We start from the raw sequence: 26,286 nt of genomic DNA on the forward strand, positions 1-26,286 counted from the left end.
AGACAATGTAAAATCTTTCATGAACTGGCTGTAGGTTGAATCACTAGGTTGAATCAGTGATAGTAACAAAACTGACATTTATTCATGTGAAAATCTCATGGATTATTACTTCAATGTTATTTTCGTTTGAAGAGTACCTTAGGGCTCATTTTTAAACTAAAAGCAACAAGCCAAGGCAATGCCTTGTATTCTGGCCTGAAACGCTCCCAGAATTCATTGAGGTCAGGAAGTGTTATTGTTTTGGTGACTAATCCATATCTATATGGCCTGCAGTCCAATATCTAACCTTTCTCTTACAGCATGTTTTGATATCACTGCTTCAAAGCTGGAGGTACTGCAGACAGTCTAGGCTGCTCCAGTCTGCTGCATTCAAACAAGCCAAGTCTTACCCAACTGCAAGAATGGCATTGCTCAAAGATGAGAATCATGTTAGTGTAGTGCCAGTGGTATTTTGGTTTAAGCACCTAGTGGGTAGGCATCAAAGCAAGAAAGAAAGAAAGAAAGAAAGAAAGAAAGGACAGCGTTTATCATGCAAAAGTGTTTTTTGTTTGTTTTTTTAGATGCCATTTCTCTTATGTCCCAAACGGGTGAACCAACAAGCACCCATACAAGTGAGGGGTTTTCCTAAAGGGAAGATAAGGAGGAAGATAGAGAGAGGAATGTGCATAATCATGAAAGTGTGATTTGTTAATCCAAGTTGGATTGGGACATAAAAGTGTGTTTCAGGAAAATTGGGAATTATTCTGGAATAAACTGGTATCTAATGGCTGTATCAGGCTGGTAAAGCCATCCCAAGGTCCTGCAGTGTAGGGTGGGATACAGTTCTGTGGGTTAGCAGGCTCACAGCCTCAATGCAGTGTAGCCTAAACTTGGTACAGTAACCTATGCTAGATACAAAGGTCAGTATTACTTATCAGCCTAAATCACAGCGGGGCTGCAATAGAAAAGAGCGTCCCATCCCCACTAACTGAGACCCTCTAGATTTTCCATATTTGCCCAAATGAAATTCTAGTGCTGGGTATGGCAGGAAATCTTCTCCACCCACAGAAAGTGATGAATTAAAACTTCATCGAAATCCAAACTGTAGTTTTTATGAGTTCAAATTTTTCAAACTGTTGCCTCTCGCTGCCATTTGGAGCCGCCAACGTGCAAAGTTGCCAAGTGTCGTGTCAAGTGACAAGAAAAATGATTTTGACAATGTGGGTTTCCAGAAAAAAAAGAGTTTTAAACCACTAATGTAGCAGAATGAGGTACGGGGTGTAAGGTGAACAGCACGGTCGGTGGCAGACGCCGTCCTGCAGCCCGCTGCCACTAATCAGTGTCACCCTGCTGTCAGCTCACCACTGTCTGCTCACATGGTTCACAAATTGTGCAGAAGGCACCGGGTTTACTCACATTCAGCTGCAGTCAGAGCGAGGCACTGAGATGTGACCCAACAAGCTGAGAATGTTGCTCAGTTACCAGCAGCACAAAACAGTGTGTCCCAATGTGTTCTTAGTTAGCCGGCCCGGTTAAACCAGAGTTACATGCATGTCAAAATCCATTATGCGTTCAAGAATTTTCTGTTTCTTTTTGCCAGGATTGGTAACATGCACACAGGCACACAACAGAAATAAGAACCACATTTTGTCTAGTGGAAACAATGCTTTCTCATGTTTGACTCTACAGCATCGTGTTTGTGGAAACTGCAGAAAAATCACTATTTTATTCCAAGCCTCAATACTTAATTGTTATATATCACCATATGACTGGATTTGCTTGTGTTTTCCTCATGTTTTCTCATTCTCAAATAAATTCTCTGAGCTTCTGATACAAGCACGGACACAATGTGATAGGTAAACATGAATTTTACATGTGTTTTGGAGCTGCTTGTTTAACACAGACCTGTATTTGGAGTCAAGTTGGACAATGAAAGTTGGAAAAATTTGAAATTATCTAACATATTTCTGGTCAAATAAGATAAGGACTGATGCATTACAGGCCACGCTCATTAACTTCCTTTGTTATTTGATAAATGCTTTATCATTCAAAACGCCTTTTTCTCCTCTCACCACAGAATCTCGACGAAGCTCACTTTCAAGAGCAACTTAATTCGACGCCATTGATTTACTGCAAACCCGCTCCCGGCCTACAAAAAGCTTTTCATTAGCACTATTGCTTGGCTGAACGTTATTAATGCTGAGCAGCAGGCGAACATTTGGGCTGCCGTCCCAGACACCGAGTGATGGATCCCTGCTGTCAAACCTCAGCTGACCGCCGCTTCACTCGAGAGCTTCGATCCAATAGCTCACATTCTGTCGTGGGACACGGACAGGGGCCCTCGTCCCTGTTGGCAAGTCAGGGAACAAAGGCCGGGTCTGTGAGTACTGATTGAATCGGGTGTCCCGCCGGCCTCAGGACGCTCCCGGGCCCTGCAGTAATATCTGAAGGTACGGCGGTCATATGAGCCCAGCTGCCGAACGTGCATCCACTTAAGTTGACTTTTTCCTCCCCATACGACCCCGCGCCAATAAAAGTCATGCGACAGGGAGGGTGTGTGTGATTGAAATTTGCGTGTGTGGGTGTGTGTGTGCGTGTGTTGGCATGTGGAAGAGCCCTAGAGTTCATAACTCTCAAAGGTTATTGTGTGTGTAGATGTGTGTATGTACCTGCGATAATGTGTGGTTTGTTTGGGTTACATTCTGAAGTGTGCCCTACATGGACTAAGATGTTAAATGAAGTTTACGTGTCGATTTGTATTGGTTTAAATGGAAGAGAATCCAAATCAGGCCTGGCAACAAGATGGGCTTGTGTGAACGTCATGGGATACTGATTTACATGGATTCCAGTTTATATCAGCCCCAGTGAGTCCCTGTTAGCCTTGTTTGATGAGTGTGATCTCTTGACATGTGAGTGGAGCTGTACATTAACAAAGTATTTTTTGTAATTCTACTGATGGTCCATGTCTCGCTTTTTTGACAACTTAGCCAGAAGAATGTGCCTGGAAATCGGATTTCATTTAAATATACAGGAAGCAAAATTGTGACATGACCACAGCATTGTATTGATGCGGAAAATAGCTTAACCTCTATATTCTATTTTTATCTACCTAGGCCTGTATTGCTTCCTCAAAATGCATTATATCTGGCTGGTAAAATTCTTTAATGCTTGCAACTGAAAGTGTTAATTTAGTGCAGGACAGGACCAGGGTGCTATGAAAGTGATGCTGGACATAATCTTCCCATCAATAACATAAAACCTGGTAGGCTACAGATTACATAAACTACATAAATGTAGCCTACGCAATGACTCTGCATGTCATGTGAGAGTAGACCGATGTATGATAGCTGTACTTTATAGAAAAAGTAGAAGATAGAATAAAGGAACTTTAGAAACTCAAAAGTGAAAAAGACAGCTGATGAAGTGATGACTGCCACCCTCTTTGCAGTGTTTCCTATTAGTCAGCACCAGCCACTTATCAAGTCTTTCACTGAATCACATTACTGTCATTCCATCTGTCGCTTAAAACTGTGGCTAATTATATCGTGAGTATTAAGCTAAATAAAACTGAGGGTATTTTCACAAAAATGAATAAATAAATGAATAAATAAATGAATACATACATAACATTTTAGGAGTATTAGTTGCAAGCACATGGGAGTCGCTAGGAATTATGGGTCCTATATGCACAGGCGGTGACTCTGGGCCCCCCTCCACTTTCATCTCCTCCCCTCACCCCCATTATTCCATCTATGACAAACATTTATTTCTATATCTTCTCAGAGTTGCTTATTTTTGAGAAAGCCTGATTTGTTTGCAGTTTTCAACTAAACCTTGCTTCAAAACCAAAGCAGCGTGAAATAAAAGTATAAAATATTTATCGGTATACACTTGAGGACCGCAAAGGGCATTTCAGTCCAGACACTTCAGGGCCCCTCCCTCAGCTTGAGGCCCTAGATAGTCAGTACCCCTACTACTGTGCTTCACGCATGGATCAAAGACCATACAGGCGCACTAATGGCTCTCATTCTCATGATCTCTCATTTTTTCCAGCTTTGAAGAATGGAATCACAGCATTAGTGGTTATTTGTGGTATGAACTCATGGAGAGACCCTTGAATTTTGCAGCAGCATATCCCCAGCAGCGGCCAAGACACCACTGGCCATGGCAGGTCCAGGTTCAGGTTCAGCTTTCAACCAAGTGGATGAACTTTGAACCTGGGTTGGTTCAGTCGGGATGCCAAGGCACACGTGAGCACAGCATGGGTATCTCTCTAGCAATGTCACATGTTAAAAGGGCAAACCCAGTGCCCCGCAAAAGTTAACGTTTAACTGGTATTTTAGTTGTTTCACACTGTATTTCACTCTTTTGTGTAGAAAAATAAGCAGAACTTTCTTTCTCACAGCTTTCATAGGAACATTATACTCACTTTTACTTGGACACACATTGGCACGTGCACACACACACACACACACATAAACACAACTTATTAATGGCGAGAGCCCAGCATGAAGGTAAATTGATGTTATCAACAAAGAAAAAAGTTCAGCAGCCCACATGATCAAACATTAGTTGATCATTGATGCTGTGTTGACCCATCTGCTGTCCCAGAAAAATAAGCTTTTGAAAAAGTAATGGAGTAGAAAGTTTTTTAAATCAGCATTTTTCACCATATGGGCCACATACAGGTGGGAGTGGGAAATGGAACATAAGCATAAAATTAATTTATGTTGTGTTTTGTTTTGTTTTACTGTATCAGGAATACTGATTGTAAATGTATATCTTTGATGTGAAATACCAAGATGACTATCCAGTCACATAAAGTGTGAGTCTAGACATGGACAAAACAGCCTAATACCACTGTTCACTGGATATTGAGCATCCCATAACACAAGACAGTCTCCTAATATGGTGACTGTGACACACAGAGACTTGCCAGAGATTACTTCACAGTGAGGGATTCCCCAAATCAATTCCCTTTATAAGGGAGCACCCTAATATGGATACACATTCACTATCTCTCCCTAATATAGAGGAGAGGAACCTCCATGTTAGGATCAATGGGACAGACACCATCCAATGTCAGCTAAACAATAACCACCCAAACAATCATCTGTTTTTACATTTCCAAGACAGATGAAATGTAAATTGAAATGTAATTGCTGATTTGTCAGTTATATTTGTCATTTTGAAGCCATCTGCTTTTATGCCTTTGTTGGCTTTGTTCAGTTGGTAGTTTTGTTTAGCCATCAAGCTACAAGCTCTACACATGCCCTTAAATCAATGGTGGTCACCACTGACACGTTGATTTTTAACAAAAAAGTGATGAATGTGCCTTCTATTCTACAACTAGTGGTAGAAATGTAGCACATAACCACTTTTTCCACATTACATTTGAAGTAACTAGAAAGTCAGGATATCAGATGAAGAGAAAAGAGGAAGCAGATCTAATTAAGCATCAATGTCGAGCCTATTGATCTTAATTCAGAGAAAAGCTGAGGGCTCCCACAACTTTGCCTGGCCGGTTGTCATAAGCCACAGGTGCCAGTTTTTGGCCATGACAGAAGAAACTGTTAAAATGATTTTTTGTTTTGTTTTATTTATTTCATTTTGCATAGCCTCATTGAGATCGAGAACACGTTTACAAGAGAGACCTGAGAACAAAAAAAACATTCATAAAACTGACAAAGAAAATACACAGTACAATCCAGTCACATGTTCCAGCAATCAAACAGTCAGCAGCATACATTAAAAAAAAATTCTAAAATATAAAAACGCATTTAAAAAAGCATTTATAAGCACAAATGTTCAGGATTCCCAGTCATAAAAACAACAGCCAAAGCCTATCCTGTTCACATGCTGAGTCAGTCATCCAATGGATTTTTTACAAATATATTTTATGTATGAAGGAATTGATTGGTCAGACATGAACTTTGGCCGGGAGAGATTTCAGTGGCATGCTGTGCATCAGAAAGTACAATTTTTGGACAAAACAAACCTTGGCTTCCACATTTAGCTTCCAAGCTGTTTGTTGTCGGAGGCCAACCAAAATCCCAGAAAGGAATGTTTGCTCTCAAAGTTCAGACCACCTTTTTGTTTGACTGTTTACTCGGAGAACTGCATGGAAGACACCGAGATGCCGGCCTCTGCCTGGACCGCCAAAACAAACACCGAGCGAGCGCACCAAAAATACCCTTCACTCACAGACAGACAGCCAGAGTCTGGTTCACGTGTTTATGTTTGGTTCATGTAGCCATTTCTGTCATCATAAATTGATTTAAAAGATTTCTGTTCTTCCAGTATTTGGAGGCTGAAAAGAAGCAAGCTAGTTCCAAACAATAGTGGACAAGCTTACTTAGTTGCATTTTTGTATTAAGTTTGTTTAGGTTCACATTGCCCAATTACAAGCGAACCAGGGCTTGTAAACAAAAGTCACATGGACTCACAAGTAGCTTGTTTATTAGACAGAGTTTTAGGAACCTGTCAGCCTGCCAGGTTAGTGGTTTGGTGGTTTGGAGGCGGGGGAGTCAAAACAAACACCATGAAGAAATAGCTGTATATGAGCATCAGTCCAGCTGCAGTTTGCCCTCAGTTCATTTGTCATGCTAGGCTTTCCAAACAGTAACTGCTGGATCAGATGTCAACATCCGTCACCTTATACCCATAAACCCTTGCATTTTGGGGTTGTTTCCTATGGTTCGATCAGATTACGCTCGCCTAATGAACTTGGAAGAGGACTGACCCGTGTTTTCAGGTGTCTCGGACTTTGAATGCCATTGTTTTCACCTGCCCAAACAAAGCAAACGAAAGGAGTAAACACTCCAGAGTTCAAATGAACCACTGCAAACATGCTTGGTGTGAACGTGCACCTCAGACTGCTTCCTTTCTACAAGGGCCTGGACCTGCTTATGCTTTGTACAGAGTTACTACAAGCATAGGAGAGGAGAAGGCTGTCGCGGTTAGACGTCTGGACAGAGACAAGAGACATCCTCCCCTGTTTCAAGTTCTCTAGCCCTCTTTTTAGAGATCGCCTCAATGAAAAACCTGGCTCTGAAAGCAGGACTGGTTACATAAAAGTGGTAATGGCCATCCACACGGACAGAATCACAGTGTAATTACCTTATGATTTATTAGTGTCATTAGAGCAGCGGTTGTATAGTGGACAGTCAGGCAGGCATGCAGAGGATGTTGGCTACACTGGCCCATCACAGGTTTGCATCATCTCTCAGAGAACCAAAAGCAGAGACCACCCTATACACCCTAAAATCCCCATTAAAACGTATTGAAGGGACCTGGTATAAGATTTCCTGGCAAGAAAGGTAAAATTTGCCTATGTATGTGTATATGTGCATACATATGTATATGTATATACTATATATACTGTATATGAATTGAGCTCAGGTGTTATTTGCATATGTGCTCATGTATATGTGTGTTGTGACGTAATGTATGTTTATTGGTATTTGTGTAAAAAGAATGGTAAAATTAAAGCAATTTTGAAAAGGAAATGTATGAATAATTTATGTTAGGAAATGCTGAACAATTGCTTATTTCAGTAATACATTTTAGCCCTTGTTGCACATTTTGCCCTTTAGCCCTTTTTGTGTGTTTTAAAGGTTGAAGGTTATCACTTGTGTTTACATTTCATATCAAGAACAATTATAGCCATAAATGTCATTAAATGATATGCTGACCACTTATCTACCAGCAATCCTTTTTTTGTGGGCAGAAGATAAACTATAAAGTAATTTTTCTTGGTTTTACTTGTGCATTTGCTACTCTTTGACTTTTTATGACGGTTTAATAAAGGCTGACTGGATCTGTAAAGCATGATGCTGTGGCTCATACGTGTCACATGTAGTAAAGTTAAGCTACGACAGAGATACTAGGACTACTGACATCAACTTTTACATGGACAAAGGATTGGATTGTGTTTTGAGGACCTGCATGAGAAAACCTGCCAATTAAGGGTCAGCGGCCCCAGAAGACTCACTCTCCTGCCTCTTCTATCTTTCATACAGAGGCCAGTCAGGCAGTAACGTGATTAGACGAGCCGGAGCAACTCGTGGCACATGATCTGGCCTTGTTGAATTGCAGCTCTAATTATGAAACTAAGTGGCGTATGGATTTTATTCTGCTGCTCAAATTGGTAAACCTCATTTCCCTGTAATATACGCCAGGAAGTCTCAAGTCACCTCCCAGTGTTAAAGCCTCCTCTTACATTCACTTACTCAGTCATATACACACACACACACACACACACAGAGTTGCCCATAGTAATACACAAAGAGCCTCTATATGAAATATTTGGGTCACATATACTAAAATAGATTGAGGTCAAATCAACCAATGTCTGTGGTTAGCAACATTTTTCCACAATATCCAAATTCATCATAACATACATGTCATCCATGGGCTTCTGGGCTGTTCAGAGGCTGAAACAGTCTCTCCTTTCTTTTGAAACATTCTTGATTCTTGCCAAGTCAGTATACTTACATAATGTCTTTCCATCAGAGAGGTTGGTGCACTGGGAAAGCCATTCATACTAGTCCATTGGGATCAGTGTAAATTTCCCAATGAGAGAATGTATGTTGACTATTTTCATCAGAGGTTTCACTCTCTCCACTGTTGTCTCCCCACCTACAGTATAGACAGAGAACAAAAATCCTCTCCGTTCCTGGGACAAAACCTTTATCAGATGGGGTTCTGTAGTCTCATATGCATTAATTTGAAAAAGTCTGGGAACCCCTAGGCTATATGATTAAAATTTGTTTTTTGTAAATCCACAATATGCAGTAGCCTAGTTGATGGAGTTCATCTAATTTGGAGAATGTGGATGCAAACGGTGGTTTTCCTCTGAATAGCCAACCTGTTCACTGCTGGCTAGGGTTAACTGAATGTTTACAGAATGCTAGTTTTACGTTAAGTAATTACCCTGACAAAAGACTCTACCAGAGCCCGGATAGCTCAGTCGGTAGAGCATCAGACTTTTAATCTGAGGGTCCAGGGTTCGAGTCCCTGTTCGGGCGACAGTGCTTTTCACGGCGGACCGTGTTGATTCCTATCGAAGTGTCCATGAGCAGTACGATGGACCTCTGTCAGCTCCACAGGCGCGAGCTTCCCTCTCCGCGCTCCGACCTGCTTGGTGTGTCACATGAATGAATGTCAATGTATGCGAAGTAAGAAGTAAGTTACCCGTGTCACTATGTTTAATGAGATGATTTAAAACACTTATAAAAACCGACGGTAACGCCATATGATAATATTATAATAATAATGCTCTGACTCGTGCACATTTTCACTGAAGCCATTCTAAATACCAGGGGCGTCAATTCACTGAATAAACCACTAAGCCAAAGTCGACGCATCTAGTAGCCTGTCGTTTTCCACCAAAACTTGCAAACCTGCTTATATATGGCCTAAATTTCAGTGAATAATTGGATCAATTACAGATGACAAGATGTTATTATTTAGTCAATGGGATAAATTATGAGACCAAGGTCACCAAACTATCAGGTTAAAGGGAACATTGTTCATAAATGCTCCCCTGATGTTATCCAAATAGATTGGCCTATTGCTTGATCTTTCAGCTCTCCGTTATACTACTGATAAAAACTACAATATCAAATTTGAACTCACTGAAGTGTGGCGAGGGCCACACCTTACCATTGGTTTACCTTAATTCAAGTTGCAAACAATGTTTTGAGTCTTTGTTCTGACTCTTCAGCAATCCCATACATCATCAGACAGGTATGTTTACTGTTATCTTTGACTGCATCCTAATTCATGATCTCTGCCCTTCAAAATAAAAGCCCTATCACGTGAAAAAGTAGTGACGGGGCGGGTTTAAGCGGCATAGTGAAACACATTAGCCAATCACCGTCTCTGTTTTGCGGCTTCCCATTCGACGATAAACATTGTGATCTGACCCGCAGGCTCTCAGAGAGGCAAGGCGAGCTAACGTGAATGAGGCCGAGGCGCTGGCACAGTCGCTGTTATTTCTGCAACACTGGAATTATTCACCAGCATTACACACACACACACTATGGTGAAGCATTATCCTGTTTTACAAGGAGGAGACGCAAATTTGCCGCTCTGACTCCGAGCTTTACTATCGGAAAAGCGTTAGCTTTCGAAGCTAACGTTAGCTAGCTAGCTAGCTGGTACATGTCCTCGTTTTTTTCCTGGCAACTGACCTCCACCACCACAACACAGACGCATTGAGTAACATTTGCTTGCTAGCTTGGGGTGATAATTCACCTATTTTCTTGACGTCAGCTCCCCTTGTCCCCCTGTGGTATCCTGTGGACGGTTCCTGAATATGATACATAATGAGTCAAAGAGATACCCTGGTTCATCTGTTTGCTGGAGGGTGAGTATATCTATGTCAGATACATGCAAGAGCTGAGCTAGCTAGCTGCGCGGAAACGCTCAGGGTTAGCTATCGTTGCTGGCCAAGGTAACATTATACATGTAATGGAAGGTCTGCAGTGTAGCCATGATTTTTGGATTTAGGTTAGCTACTTAATGTTACGCGAAACCCTGTTGTTAATTGAAAGCAAGTGACAGAGGTCAGCTAACCAGTCCTGCCCGTGCATGTGCACCCGTAGGTGTGTTTGTTCAATGTCACAAGTTGCAACGGCATTTCAGTGAGTAAATGAGTTGGTTGGCTGGGGAAAGGACGTTCTATATTCATCAGTTTTACCCCCAGCTATGTAACTTTGCATTTCAATTTAGTCTAAGTAACCTGGTTTCAAGATGTCGCTAAAATGTCTAACCCACTTTGATTGGCTCTGTCATCTTTGTAACTTCGTTCAAGTTAAGCCATGGCGAATCAAAACAAACGCGACCAGACTGTCACTGAAGGTCACCAGCCTACTCAAATTTATAGTAGCTAACTGTGATAAGATAATACAGCCCCTGTACAATGTTTAGAAACCAAAGGCAAAGCATGCGACCAAAGCGTACCAACGCAGGTGTGCCTGTATCTGATGCAACAGCTCATAACTGGATTTTTTGGAATGCAGTCTAGCCTATTCTCTCTACTTGTGTGCCACCTCTGGGTGCAAAATCGATAAAAGGAACTATTTCGCCAAAGTTGCATTCATGCCAGTCTGGAACAGTTAGTGGCCGGAGTTGCTACGTGGGTATGTGCGCCGTGTTTAGAAAGCCAGAACCACCCTCATGATGCCTCAGGGGTTCAAGAGCTCTTGCTCATTTTTTGCTGGAAGCTGCTCTGCAGCCTCTTAAAACAGGTGATATACAATGCCTGTGTTTTTGACAGGCCCATTGCAAAATTAAGATGTATTTGATGGGATAGAATCATGCCTTCTTGCATCAGACAGACTTTCTGGGCAGTGAGTTGAGAGAAAAAGCTTACTGTAATTATGTCCTCTGAGGGTAACTGAGCACTTAACCTTGCCATTGTTTACAACTGACATGAGTGTCATTTTAAGCTCTTCACATTTTATTTCTCTTAAAGTATTTCCTATTCCACTGTGTGGCAGTATTGATGAAGGATTAACATTCTACAGTATAGCCTATGGCTTGAAAATTCAACAATAAACATTGTGATCTGACCCTGTGACATGTAAAGTATAATTCTCTCAGACATCGGGTAGCCTACCTCTGCCAAAACTATGTTGACAGGACTTATCTCCCACAACTGCCATCTCTACTTTAGTATTGATTGAAAATTAACCCTAACTAAAGATAACTGCTGTTGTGCTCACTCTTTTGATAGCTTGTAAGCCACTGCCCGACCCTGTACAGTCTTGTCAAGTTCAGCCCATTTCCATTTTATGTAGTCTTCATGTAGATCTTATTTTTCTGTTCTTTTTTTTTATCACACTACCTGTTGTGATCCAGTACCAGAACAGGGCACTTCCCTGGGATCCATCACAAACTGAAGCCCTGGATATAGCACATTGCTTCTAAAAGTTTCCTTAGAACAACATAGGTTATAGCCTTCTTAGGATTTAGTAATTTTTGCGCCATTGTCACACTTCAGCCAAATAATACTTGCAAATACTTGAATGGTTTGTTTTATTCTTGGCAGGTATCAAAGGGTGGGGTTTGACACACAGGCCAATAAAATGAGCAATAGAACATTCAATCAATTTATATGTGTTTGGCAAGTTGACAACTAAACCCAAAACACTTAAGCAAAGATAGTAATTACTTGCAGCTAGTATTTGACCCTCTCTGATGAATACATGAACTAAAATGCACAAATCTATGGGTTTGGGATATGGTGTGGCGCTGAACAGAAGCTGACTGTTACTCAGGACTCACAAAGCATTCCTGACTGGCTCTCTGTTCCCACACTGTGCTATTCCACATCTGCATGCCAGAGATCTTTAGAATTCCACAAACCACACCATTGGCTAATTGTTTTGCATTGGAATTAGCGCTTTGCACACCTATGACCATCCGGACTGGCAAAACAATTGCTGCTGACGTCGAGGAAGAAGAGCACACAATTTCACTCTTGTTCTGTCAGTTGAGAAATGGAGATGGTTGTCTGCTAACTCTCTTGCCCCATCTTCTCCCCACCTCCCACTTTACCGTTCTTCCCTCTGTAACCCATTCCCTATACTCCCCCTGCCTCCTCCACCTCTATCTCTGCCAGGTGTGGGGGAACGGTAGGAGCCATATTGACTTGTCCACTGGAAGTAGTGAAGACCCGTCTGCAGTCGTCCTCCATCACCCTCTATGTGTCTGAAGTTCAGCTCAGTACTGTCAACGGGGCCAGTGTGGCCCGCATGTCCCCACCGGGCCCCCTGCACTGCCTCAAGTGGGTGTTCAACATTTATCACTGTGCCAGTCAGACTCCTATAACTACCGTGTCTCACATATGTCACTATCTTCTGGGCACATATGACAAAGCCATACCCTATAGCCTTTTAGTATACACCATACTCAATAGTGCCTATGGTTAGATTTCATTCAGCATTTATAGCTGATGGTCATTACATTATTTTGCAGACTGAAAAGGTATAGTGAATTGCAGATATTTGCTTGGTTGTAAACAGCACATAACCATTTGGGTTTTCATAGTTGTAACCAAAATGAGTGGGGCTATTCTTGGTGTACAGCCCAGCTAATGGTTCCTCCTCCCTGACCTCACAGGGAGGTTTGGCTGCAGAGTCATGGCTCCTTCCTCTGCAGGAACCATGTTGTTGTTGCTGTTGTCATTTGGTCTGGCTGATGTCCCCCTGGCAAGGCCAACCACTCCCTGAAACCCAACTCCACAACCTTACCCATAGGGATAGCTGCACACAGAGCACACATCAGTTGCTTTAGCCAAGCAAGAAATTTCACAAGAGGTCCAACTGCTAGCATACACTTGTTTTTCTTGTGAGGTTTTAGCCCCATCGCTCCATGAGTTTGTTATGACAGGCCTTTTCCTATTCTGTTGAACTTGCGCAAGTGCCTTTTTTGATTTGGGTAGATTTCCAGTTGTGATGTTGAAGGAAATCTGATCCACTCCATGAGGAAGAGAATGGCTTGGTCTTTCTAAAAAGGTCATGCCAGGACTGCTCCAAGCCTCTGGAAAAAGAGTGTGTTTGGTGGCACCATGCCACTCCTTAAATTCACCAATTGAATCACATTCATATGAGGTGCCAGTCATTCTGGCAGTAGAAATGACATTTTTTTTTCTTAGCACTGCTAGGTTAGGACTCATCACTCTCCCAGCCATCCTTCGGCTTATTGAACTGTCAGATGACATCTTCTATCTACCACAGAGTTTGCCACAGACAGTAATATCTGGTTTTTGACCAAAAAAAAGAAAAGAAAATTATAATGAAATTTTTGTACTCAACAAACTATCCCCTGGCTGAAGTAAAGAATTAAAGGTCTTCTCCATTCCTTGGAAACTGGCTATAGATATGCATGTGTCTATGTCTTTATTAGTACAATCCTTTCTGTTATGCAAGGCATGCCTATGTGATATTTAGGATAAGCCTACTTTTGTTTTCACATAGTTTGAAATGGTACAAAAAGCTGATCAAGATCATGTTTTTACGCAAACCTATTGTTTGAAAACATGCATGAATTGATTATATGTTTTGGAATTTCAACAGTATATCAGACAACCTGAAATTTGAAGACAAGTAGAAAAATGCTTATCTGACAATAATGAATAGCTTACATTGTCCTTGGAAACATGCTGTGAGGTGATTCACTTATGTGGGATGGAGTGTTGGTATTGGTAGAGTAATAATGTGTATTTGTGTGTGTTGTTTTTGTTTGTTTTTTCCAGGTTGATCCTAGAGAAAGAAGGACCTCGCTCTCTCTTCAGGGGCTTGGGGCCTAACTTGGTGGGCGTGGCACCTTCCAGGTAGGCTGACCCCTGCCACTTAAAACACAGCCTCTTCATCACACCCTTAGCATTGTGTACCTCCCTTGACTATGGACTGAAAGGCTATCAAGCCATCCACAATTTGCAATGACAGTAGTCAGGTGTTAGCAAGGATGGCTCTATAATAGACAGTCCAAGGTCAACTGAGATGAGCTCAACGTAAAATAAGAGATTTTGCTATGATAAACAAACAAGTACTGTCTGTTTTCTTTCTTTCTGCCTTTGCCATAATTTGTAGAAAAGATGTGTGGTAAGTCACTCTCACCATCTTCCATTAGCACACACAGGACAACTGCCCAGTGGCCTGCCTCACAAAGCGAGTTCAACATAGTCAGTCTATCTTTGCGTTAGCTGGTTTCACAAAACATTGGTGATCCCAGATAACCGGTCTCACGTAACTGGTTATCAACTGTCTCTGTCAACCCAGGATTCACCTATCCAGCTCTGAGCATGTTCACAAGAAAGAGGCGGGGTTTGTAACAAATAGCCAATCACATGCAACATGGACAGATCCAGATCAGCGTATTGAATGAGATAAGATGAAACTAAGATGAAACTGTTGATCCCTGTAGAGAAGTTAGGGCATTGAAGCAAGTAATATGATTCAGTGGCAAAAAGGAAATATGTAAGCATGCAACTAGAATATAAAAACAAGCAATAAAATAAAATTTTAAGATTTAGAAATAATTCATTAGAAATATATCAAATATATTTATAGTTTGATTACTTGGAGCTAAAGCAATTAATTTCTTAGCCTGAAGTTATCAATACATTGAATAATAGGTAATAATATTTTTAAAGTAGTTTCAGTAGTTGTAGTAGTAGCAGCAGCAGTGATATTATTAGTAACAGTAGTAGTATTTGGACTTGAAAAGAACAGAGAAATGTAAGTGTTGCTGCTGCCAAGGCTTTGGAGGAATGCTGGAGGAAAATTGCAAATAGTGTAAATGCGTAAATTCTTATCACTGCCTGTCATTAAGACACAGTGTTCATTCTTCTCATTGATACAATATTGTGTCTTCACACTGAGACTGTGAAAATATTTCATATTCACAAAGTCCGCCTCATGCTGCCCAGGGCTGTGGTGATGGAATATGGGTAGTCTATTGCATTAATCACTGTCGGAAATCCTATGAAGAGAGGATTTCAGCACGCTTAATATGCAACAGTAGGCCTAAATTTCATTCACTATTGATAACTATGGTAAGCTATGTAAGCTACAGGCTGCTTGTTAGAAGCCCTCTTTTATAGCCAGAGTGGGCCAATACGCTGGAAATGCTCCAAACATGTATTATATCTGATGTTGCCTAATAAATGTTATATCTCTGATATAATAAATCATCACAGAAAGCAAAGTGGTTCTACTGGTCTCTAAACACAGTCACCTGGCTAACAGCCCTTCTTACTATCTGTTAATTCAATAGTTTCCCCCTGTACAGTTCCTTTTGTTACTTGTCAGAATGAAATGTTTCTGTTCATATCGGGATCCTGTAGGAATGGTGACTCCATGTTTCCAGAGAGCTGATTGGTGACGATGCGGGCCTTTTATATGTTTTGATCCGATGGCTTAACTACACCCGTTGCATTTGTGTGGGAAGGGTCGGATCAGATCCGCAGCCATTAACGTAAATGCAGCTACTGCACTGGCCGCGTATGCAGCGTGTTGACAGATCTGCTGACAGATTGACTGACTGACTACACATCTGTCTGTTCTGTATTTTAGCCATATAAATGTACGTAAATGCCAAGATTTTGCTTACTGTAGTCATTTATCACAATGTCAGTAAACAAAATAGAGGATACATGAACCAATGTCGCTTAAAGAAATGTTCGAGATGAGGTTATCCACGGATAGACGCTGAGAAGCTTCTATTTGGTGACAGTACGCCTACACTCTCAAAATAAACTACTCTGTATGGTACATTAATGTTGCTCACGGTACAACTTGAGTTGTTTATGGAAAAATAAGCAAAACTAGATAACTGTGTTCACTTACCCATAGGTAAAATGCATACAACAGAACAGACAGACTGTGGCTGAAACAGAACAGACAGACTGTGGCTGGAACAATAACAACTGGGCCGCAACAAGTTTGGATACGCACACGTTACACGTGCTGTGTAGTTCAGAGCTTAATGCAGAGCAGGTTAGCAGTGCAGCATAGGTTACCATGGTGATCAACCCCGGTTAAAAAAGTGAGCCACCTTCATGAGACCAAAAAGCCAGGGTTAAGCCCAAAGATAGTTCGATAAGCTGGCTTCATGAGACAGGCCCCTGTTCTGCTAATATCCCTCAGAATATCTACTAGATATCACACATTAAACTATGGTATCACTCACTAATAGCTGATTTAATTCCATTTAATGTGCACACACATTGACTCAATACATAGTATACTTTTAAGTAAGTTATGGGCACATGGGCTGCCTTGGGTGGCATTAGGTAACATTAGGTTACGATTAGGTATTAGGTTCTTCAGGTTACTTGGTGACAGAGGAGTGTTAGGGGTTACGGGGTCATGTGGGGGTCATGTGGGTCTCACTCATCTTCCTGCCTCACAGCAGTTTTGGCACTGTTCAGATGGTTTGGTAGATTTGGAACATGACAATATCGGTGGCATGGTGAGAACAGCATTAGGTCTATTTCTGGTTATGTAGGTAGCTAATAATTTACTCATAATGCATGTAAATTAAGCTTTGAACTAAATTCCATAGGCTTAGCCATGGATGTCATGGTAATGGACATAAAAAAATAGATTGCTTAATTAGTGGAATTTTAAATGACATTGCAAGATTATTGAGAACTCAAAGCCCTATAGACAGTCTTAACATCATTTGTCGTCCCCAGGAGGAGCTGTGAATCAATCCTGCTCATTATCAGGCTTCTGTTCCATCTGTCTGACGGGGCACTAATGCCCCCCTAACCAGAGGTTTTAATGCAGTTACATAAGGCGGTCACTCTGAAGGATAAAACATGGAACCAGGAGTTTCTGACTGCTAAGCGGATCAGAGCAGAAAACCAGAACAGCACAGCTAACACAGCCAGTTAAGCTTGAGCTGGGAGCGGAAAGAGTTACGCTAAGTGTTGCTAGCCTAGCGTGCTAAATTGCAGCTAACGCTAATTGCCCTTGATGGTAATGATAGGGGCAAAATGGTGGCTAATGGCAATGGGCAGTGGCTAATGCTGCAGCAAGCAGGTGCTAGTGCTAAGCATATGTAGAGTGTTTTGTTGACATCTGGCATGAATAGATGCTGATCTAGGGCTGCGGGGTTGGAGCCACCTGGGCATCCTGAAGTGTGACGCAACCCTAAAGGCATGGACACACAGACAAACACTGTTGTATAATATGACTGATGAGCTTTTAGCATCTATAACAGTGTATTGAGCCTAGTCAGACTAAAAGTATTTGATGGATGATTGTACAAACTAATCAGACTGCACATTCAACAGTGCTAAAAGCACTGCTAAAAGAGGGAAAAGCAAAAGCGGCAGAAACACTTGCATTCAGACATGATTATGAAAATGGTCATTTTGACCTATTAATTAGTGAAAACAAGTTAAGACCTATTCTTTCATACTTAACTATACTGAATAGCCTCTTTGTCCAATTAGGCCTGATACACCAACACTCAGTCCTGCTGTTTCTGCTCTTGGTTTTATGCTTAATGAATTTCTAAAGCTCATTAGGCTGAACCTGACATGGGGACAGTTTTGTTTGTTAATGTTGTGTAATTAATGAGCTACATTGCTGCTGGAGGCACACTGTTTTTTTGCATTACAAGACTGAAACTAATTACCTATGCACCAAAGAAAAAAGATGGCATATGTTACTATTTTGTTTGTAACATTGTAACATTTACTTATCATTTCACCTCCAACAGAGCAATTTATTTTGCTGCGTACTCCAGTGCCAAAGAGAGACTGAACGGTGTTCTGGAGCCCGACTCCACGCAGGTACACATGGTCTCGGCTGGAATGGCAGGTAACTATATGTTTCAGGCAACAGATTGACCAGCTACACCACATCTGCTTTTTTAACATGGAAAGAATGAGTGCTGTAACCTAGTGACCAGTTCCAGCGTGCTAGTCAGAAATACCAGCGGAATGGACCTGGTTCAGATTTGGTTAGTTGAGATGAATAATGGTATTAGGTCATTTTAGAACTTCAAAGCTAATTATGTTTAAATATCAGATTTAATTGTGCTAGCTTTACGTTGGCTCTACCTCACCCAGCCATTATAGGATTAGGCTTCTGTCATGTATGTGAGGCTTCTGTCAGCCTTTGCTATCAATTTCATGCCTTTCTAGAGTGCAAGCAATGGCATAACTAGTTTGTGTTGTGTTTGGTGCGAAGGACTTGTCTTTACAAATGCTTCATAGTTTTAAAATCTCTTAAGTACACAACCCTGCACATTCCCATGGACCCTGTGTAGTCAAAAACCAGCTTATCCTGTCTCCTCCACCCTTTGCCCAGATGTATGTCAAGTTTATAAATTTTAAGCCAACTATTGAAAATGTTGCTTCTCTTAAGTGCTTATACATTAAAGTGCCAGCATTAAATACACCTTCATTATTCTCTCATGCTCTGTATGTCAAGGGCAGGTCACTTTCCTTTTTAGATTGTGTCGCTCTGATCCTCTTGGGAATGCACTGTTACAATGTAGGTCAGTCAGGCAACCTACGCCTCCAAGGGTTGGTGTATGTGAGTGTGAATCTGACAGGCTCGTGTTGACACCACTTTGAGCGCACCATGACTCAGACCTTCCAGCAGCCCAGTCAAGGTCAGGGTTTGTCGGCACACTCCGCATTGCCCTCCAGTGGCCATCCACATATTCTGCAGCAATGTGAGACCTGACTGGGCTGAACTGAATTGACTCTATTCTGAGCTTGATGAGGCGTTGACAGGCCAGCGAGAAACCTAGTCTGCTCACCAAAGGCACATAGAAACATGATACAAACAGCAGAGGATACAGCTGGCTTCTGCCATGGCTAACAATGGATGTAAAGTCAGTATCAAGATGACCCCTGAGCTAAAACAGCTGTAGTTATTATTAGATTTTGCATTCATATATACTCGCATGCTGGCATGGTTATGGAGGAGATACATTGTGATATACAGGTATTCCCTAAGCCTCAATGCTTTGTGTCATTTGTGTTTTTACAGTTCCTCATTGTCGACTCATTGTTGACTTCTAGCGGGGTTGATGGCAGTTCCTTTTTTGAAAAATGATGTCAAGGGGTTTTCTGAATAACAAGTTCTCAGCTTTTATTCTTCCATCATGTCTCTTCTGCTGTCTTAGTGGGGGATGGTCATTTCACAAGGGTGAATCTGGTGGGTTAAATCCTATGGATGGTGGGGGAATGGCAAGTTAGACGGTTGCATGCCGGTCAGTGTGCTACACACAAGCCTGTGTCTGTTTTAGGCTTTTACTCTACCGTAGCTCTCTTCTCGCAAGGGCATGAGACCCCCGCAGCACCAGGGGTCTCTAGCTGCATCTGTGAGGAGTTACTTGAGTCTGCGTGAGTACTCACCACAGATCTGTGCTTATTTTTTATTTATCTTCCTCCTCTGTTTGTCTCTCAACCTTCCTGCACTCCCTTGTCATGTAGGTCATTGGATAAGACGCACACTTTTTTACTGTCGTTTGCACAAACTCACATACCATATTTTGGCATTCAGGCTCTCCCCTAGCATACACAGAGCGTAGTTTATAGTGGGGCTAGTTCTCTCTCTCTCTCTCTCTCCCTCTCCCCCTCTAAGCTTTCTAACCATTGACTCTTTACATCACATGTAAGCTTAAAAATATTCCATTTTCAACTTGTGTCCCATCATCAACATGAATGCAGCTTAAAGAACATTCACATATTTCACCCAGAGCATTAGTTTGTGGACAGTCTTTGTTGTGCCACTGGCAGCTTAATAATTTAGTTGACCATAGTATTTCTGGGTTTTGACCTTTTAATTGAGCAGGTGTGTGATCCTGTGTCTTTCTCCACAGGGTTCACAGCCATCACAGCCACCAACCCAATATGGCTCATAAAGACTCGTCTGCAGCTGGATGCCAGGTAAACATGACAAACGTACCAGGGTGTGAGCTTTATAAACTGACTTTCCCAATCAGAGGGTCAAATAGTTGATGTCTTATTATGAAAATCCTTTTATACAACCACATAGGAATTTCAGAATATTCAGAATTTGTGGCCTTAAATTAAATATCATGACAAATATCAGCATCTGACCTTCTATCTTACTGTGGAATGCTTTGTAGGTCCCATCCTCATGGAAATTGGATTTTAAAATTGCCAGTAAGTTGGTTTTTCCTTTTTACTTGACACTTTCGTGAATCCATCCTTTCTTCTTTTCTTTTCTCAGGAATCGAGGGGAGCGAAGGATGAGTGCGTTTGAGTGTGTGCGGCGGGTGTACCAGGCAGACGGCCTACGAGGCTTCTACAGGGGCATGTCGGCATCCTACGCCGGTATCTCAGAGACTGTGATTCACTTTGTGATCTATGAAAGCATCAAACGGCGCCTCTTGGAGGCCAAGGCTGCACAGAACATGGACGAGGAAGAGGAGGCGTCCAAAGATGCGTCAGACTTTGTGGGGATGATGCTTGCCGCCGCCACCTCCAAGACCTGTGCCACAACCATCGCGTATCCTCATGGTGAGAGCAAAGGCTTCTAGGAGCAGGGCTTGTAAACATCTCTGTACCTTTTAGCAAAGAAAGGGCACAACCAAAGTTTGAGTTCAGGCAGTTAATACCGGGAGTTTCATATTTGAAAAGCCTTCACAGACAGTCTCTCATCTCTGAACACCCAGAGTACAGAAACCCTTGACCGTCTGTTGACTGTTTCACCCTGTTTATATTTGTGAAGAATAATTATCAGACTTGTGAATACTTGGGTAGATGTATGTCTGGGTTAGATCCTCCTTTCAGATCTCCTTTGCAGAGTTTGTGGTTTTATCAGTGCAGAAGCAGTGCAAATCTAAAAAGCATGGTGGAAGCAAACTTCTTGTAAATAAATTCAAGAATTTAGTCTGTACAACTGTCCTACATGATACAGATGCAGGTTTAACCGTACTTGTACTTATTTGGAAGTTTTTACTAAAGGAACTCAAGGTTGACAACAAACTGTGGTGAGTTTTCCCTTACAGTGGCCTGAAGATGACCCCCTTAAAAGAAAAATTCACCTTAAAACAATCTAACACTGTTAAAAAACTGTTAGACTGATGTCAGGTTGAGATATTTCCAGTGCAGCTACAATGATGATGATAGCAGATAAATGTTCAGTAATCTAAGACATTAATGGTGTCAGTCCCTCAGAACAAAGAGCAAGGGCTTCTTGATAGAGCTGCAATTTTCCACAGACATTTATCATACAGGGAGAAATGTATCGTAGAAGAGGAATAGAGACCAATTTCTCCACCGACAGCAGCCTGTCGGTGGACCAGAATACAATGCAGCCACAAAACCGTTTTGAGTAAGGGGCGCGACTATGACTTTTTCTCAAAAACCATCGCTCTCTTGCTCTTAGTACACGATTCCTATTGCTTTCTCCACCTACACGTAAGAACCCACAGCTGCATGCGACAAGTTCACGCCTGTTCTTTCTATGTTGTCAAAAGGCTTTTTGTGCGATGTAGGAAATCGCTAACTGAGGTAAAAGCAGATGAGGCCGGTTGAGGGAAAGTGGGCACACCAAAAACGTAACTAACTCCTGAAATGCATTGTACATCACAGATTGATGATATTTAACAGTGGCAGAGTAGCAGAGGGTGTACTCCTGCTTATAACCCGTTCCATGTCCTCTTGTTCCTGCAGAAGTGATTCGCACCAGGCTACGCGAGGAGGGCACCAAGTATCGCTCCTTCTTCCAGACTCTAACAACAGTGCCCAAAGAGGAGGGCTACCGCGCCCTGTACCGCGGCCTCACCACCCACTTGGTACGGCAGATCCCCAACACCGCCATTATGATGTGCACCTACGAGCTGGTAGTCTACCTCCTGAACGGTTAAAACCCCACCCCCCGCCCCCCTTTTAGAGAGTACATGTAACCCTGCCCCTACGCGGAGAAAGAGAGAGAGAGACTGAACGCCAGCCAGCACAGCGGATCCCCCTCAGCGGAAGAGGACGGAGACGGCGCCCTCACCTTTTTTGTCTTAGTGTTTCGAGTGGTTGTTTTAAATGAGGTGGGGGTTTCGTTTTTGTCTCCCCGAGGGGCGCGGCACAAGGACGAGGATCAGTAGGGTCTTCGCGTCGATTCGGGGATCTGGTTTTAGCAGCGGTGACGAAATGGTTGGCCGCCCCGCTCTTTTGAAATTCCGCTCTGTTTTTCTCCCTCGCATTCTCTCTTGGGTTCTCGTAGATAAGTTGCTTGTGCAAACACATCAAAGAGAGCACCTAAGTTATATTAAAAGCCTCTAACAATACTAATAATGAAAGAGTAAGTAATCCCACTCCTACCTAGTGGATAGAAGTACCTCTCCAACAGAGGGTTTTGTGATGATAAGCCTATTTTTCTTTGTTTTGTTTTTTTTCTTTTTTAACTATTGCGCAGCATTCCCTACATCTCTCACAGTACCATTAGAGACCCAAACTGTGAAGTTGTCCAGAATCAGTGGTTACCATGCAGTGTGTAAAGACAAATATCTGACATGGATTCTGAGGTTAGTGTAAACAAGGAGCAATCTGTGCTCTAGGCTTGTTGAGTGTGGATGAATAGAGGATAAGAGTGGAGGGAGGGAGGTAGATGGGAAGACGTGCCTTGTGTGAAAAATGTGAACTGTATAGAGATGCTCAACGGCTGTAGGAGGAAGGTGGAGTTTTGGTTGATCTGTCACAGCATGTGACAAAGGGTGTAGAAATGTACAGTCGTACACTGGTATTGGTTGATTTCAGGTGCATGAGGGACCCTTAGTGATTCTTTTACATATTGCGAACACACACACTCACCTAAGGGTTTTCGGCAGATACCGGTCTTGATATCCGGACAATGTGGGCATTTACATGCGTTTACAGTTCCTTGACACTAAAATACATACGTGAAACCCTTCTATATGAGGCGGTCTTCATGAATATCTGCTTTCTGAAATATCCAGCAAGAAGGCAACATAAAGACATGACCTCTGGAACTCTAGTGTGTGTGTTTGTGTTAACAATGTGTAGAAGAAGAGGTCTGTCAACAGGTAAGAAGCCACCAAACTAAACCTGAACATAATCCACCATTCTAACTACTGGAATGTAAACAAACATGATGAATAACCTTACTAAAGACAAGGAAGTGAAACACTGACCAATGTTGTGAATAATAAAGAAAATAACTGAATGAATAAATGATAAAAAAAAAAATTAACACATTTTAACAAATGGTAATATTGATAGCTATATTCAATAAGTATGTCTACACAAGATGTGACTATGTTCTATGTTGCATTTGTCTGCCCATTAATGGCAAATGCAGATATTTTCAGCATTTTCTTTGGGGGGGGGGGGTTTGCTTTGTGACCCCGTTAGCTGTTTCCCCTCATCAAACAACGGTGTTGTTCTTTATGCACTTTTCCATTGCTCTCTAAAATTCTCCTCTCATCTCATTTCTTTTTCTCAGTCGTAGAATCCGGGCTAGTTTAACAGGCGAGGACAATCCTCTCTTGAGTTTACTCTGGAAGCTTATGGTACAATTTAGCCAGTGTGTGTGTGGGAAATGGCTAGGAATCTGCTCTTTTTAAAGCGCACATGTATGAACTGCAGACCGGAAAGATAAATCCCATTTTGCCGATTCCCTCCCCTCATTCAGTAGAGGATGTCTGGTTATACAATTTGTTTTTTGAGAAAACAGAATCAATGCATTTCAAACCTGTTTCAAAAGATGAAACTGTTTTTGTTTTGTTTGTTGTTTGTTTTTTTGGACTGTTTTTGTTTTTGGATGTCCTTGCCTTGGAAAGATGCTTGCTCTCTGCTTTGGCCTCCTTTGTATTTTTTTTTTTTCTTTCTCAGCATTTTTTTGTATGTGTTATGTTCAAACCAGTGTTTTGTCACCTCATCCAGCCTTTGTAACCATGGAGATGACTTTACCTACTGACCTTTCCCCGCTCACGTGACCCGAGGACTAAGAGCCTTTTCCGGCCTGTGTTCGCATCATTGTATGCATTTTAATCACGAGCCACCACCTTAAAAGGGCGCGACTTTGCCAGCAATGCTAACACAAGCGAACATCCCACTTTAACAGCCCGAGCCATTACTGTCCTCCGGTGTGTTTTAACTCCTGTTGATAACGTATCTAATAAATATTCACTGCTAATTAGGTCAGAGTGCTGATGTGCGGCGTAAAGCATTCCCAGCTTCTTTGGAAGGGAAGGGCATATCTCGGCATATGCAGCTCAACTATGCTTACTTTCTCAGTGCCATCTTAATTGAGACTGTAGAGATTCTGTGTCCCCAAACAGGCTCAGACACTATCGAGGATTCCAGTGAAATCTCACTGTGAACACTGTATACAACACACATGAAGGATGCATTATATTCTCATTTTAGAGCAATTATCAGAGATGTACGGATGATTATAGACCGTACCATCGACACACACACAATTGATGTAGTAGTGCTTGAGTCCATGGGTGATCCTGTTGCTGCTAGTTGTGATTGGACGTTCCTGTATTGCCCCAGATCATGGTGCCGGCTCCACTCCCATGGGCTTTGGACGCAGGATCTGATTTAAAAACAAGTCAACGCAAATAGTGTGGAGTCGTTTGCGCCTAGCCTGCTTTGGCTGCGTCTACACTTATATGCATCTCTTTCACTTGTATCAGTACGTGTTGTTTGTCAGATGACGCATTATTCACTGCCTCACATGGTTATTCTTTTTGTCCCCAGATGTTTGCATCGTGCGTCAGTGAGAGAGAGCGTGCGCGTGTTTGTTTATGTATTTTGCGTGCTTGCTTACACGGCAACCATATGTCATTTCTCGTCTTGTTTTCTATGTGTGTACGAGACCATAGGAGTATGCACTCGGTTGAATAGCCACAAACAGTGTTTTTATTTGACTTTTCTTTTTTTTAAGATTTGTTGCGTGTTCCTGCCCCCTTTTTTCCATGTTGTCATTGATGAGCCTGTGAGTGTGGCTCAGTCTATGCATTCTCTCATACCTGTTTTTGTAAAACAAAATTCAATAAAATGGAAAGAGTGCAAGTATTTTCCGGTGTCAGGATGTCTTTTTTTTTATTTCGTAGCTGTATTTAAAATAGGAATGAACAATATATTTTAACATGTCTGCCATATGTAGCTAAATGTGTAACCACCAGATGGTAGTGTGGACTTCTCAAGCACCTGCCATGCAGACACTTGCAGGTTTCTCTGATCGCCTCAGCAGACCCTCAGGTCAGTGGAGCAGATGCTTAAAGATGGCAGCCTGCTGGTTTGACGTCAATCCTCCAACACAAAGCTGGAAAAAATGACCTACTCATGTTCCTGATCTTATTCCAAAACACATCGTGACATCAAACCGAGAGGCTGCCAGCTTAAACAGTAACATGACTGTTTTGGTGAATGTGATTGCTCCCATGCGATGTTTTTCCCAGCCAAAACTGAACAGAAAAAAAACGGCAAATAGGTCTGAAGATGGCACCACAGGGGCTGAAAAGCACACTTACCCGATCCCACATTCACAGGCAGGCCTGAACAGCAGCGTCCAGGCCTGTAACAACACTTATTTATTCCACGTCATTCTGAAAGGAAACGGTATCTGCCCAAAACACGCCCCACAATGCGTCGGCAACACCAGTGTTCTTGAAATAATACAAAGTGCCTTGAGGTGTTGGCCGGGCCTCACTCCAGTGGATTGCGCATTAGGGATACACAGTGAAAACACAGATGGAGCTGGTAGGCTGTTATGACTGACTGCGTCCTTGTTTACCTTCTGAACTGGAGTGGAAGGGAAAAGAGGGCAG

General features: G+C 42.1%; 1 protein-coding gene and 1 non-coding gene across 3 annotated transcripts; both read left to right on the forward strand.

Annotated features, from left to right (window-relative positions):
- The first annotated feature begins 8,935 nt into the window (after nt 1-8,935).
- On the forward strand, nt 8,936-9,008 carry trnak-uuu (transfer RNA lysine (anticodon UUU)). Its single transcript has one exon. It is a non-coding gene; the product is annotated as a tRNA-Lys (tRNA).
- A 928-nt stretch (nt 9,009-9,936) lies between these two features.
- Nucleotides 9,937-25,515, forward strand: LOC139644645 (solute carrier family 25 member 36-A). Of its 2 annotated transcripts, none has more exons than XM_071520087.1 (7): nt 9,937-10,351; nt 12,611-12,775; nt 14,246-14,323; nt 18,226-18,326; nt 20,344-20,410; nt 20,718-21,007; nt 22,166-25,515. In XM_071520087.1, the coding sequence occupies exons 1-7, from the start codon at nt 10,311-10,313 to the stop codon at nt 22,357-22,359; spliced, it is 936 nt and encodes a 311-aa protein (XP_071376188.1). In that variant the 5' UTR covers nt 9,937-10,310; the 3' UTR covers nt 22,360-25,515. The 2 variants fall into 2 exon arrangements, with proteins under 2 accessions (XP_071376188.1, XP_071376189.1); XM_071520088.1 differs by having other exon boundaries at nt 22,169-25,515.
- The last annotated feature ends 771 nt before the right edge of the window (nt 25,516-26,286 follow it).

Source organism: Centroberyx affinis, unplaced genomic scaffold (genome assembly GCF_046629955.1).
Source record: "Centroberyx affinis isolate AG114_WGS23_722 - 3 ecotype Tasmania unplaced genomic scaffold, CSIRO-AGI_Caff_v1 ptg000766l_1, whole genome shotgun sequence".
Lineage (NCBI taxonomy): Eukaryota > Metazoa > Chordata > Actinopteri > Beryciformes > Berycidae > Centroberyx > Centroberyx affinis.

What these genes read in the sequence shown, in the direction of transcription:
- LOC139644645 (XM_071520087.1), top strand. Translation starts at nt 10,311, where the DNA reads ATGAGTCAAAGAGATACCCTGGTTCATCTGTTTGCTGGAGG. An exon ending in GTTCATCTGTTTGCTGGAGG is followed by an intron (nt 10,352 to 12,610) that starts GTGAGTATATCT and finishes TATCTCTGCCAG; the next exon opens with GTGTGGGGGAACGGTAGGAG. An exon ending in AACCATCGCGTATCCTCATG is followed by an intron (nt 21,008 to 22,165) that starts GTGAGAGCAAAG and finishes TTGTTCCTGCAG; the next exon opens with AAGTGATTCGCACCAGGCTA.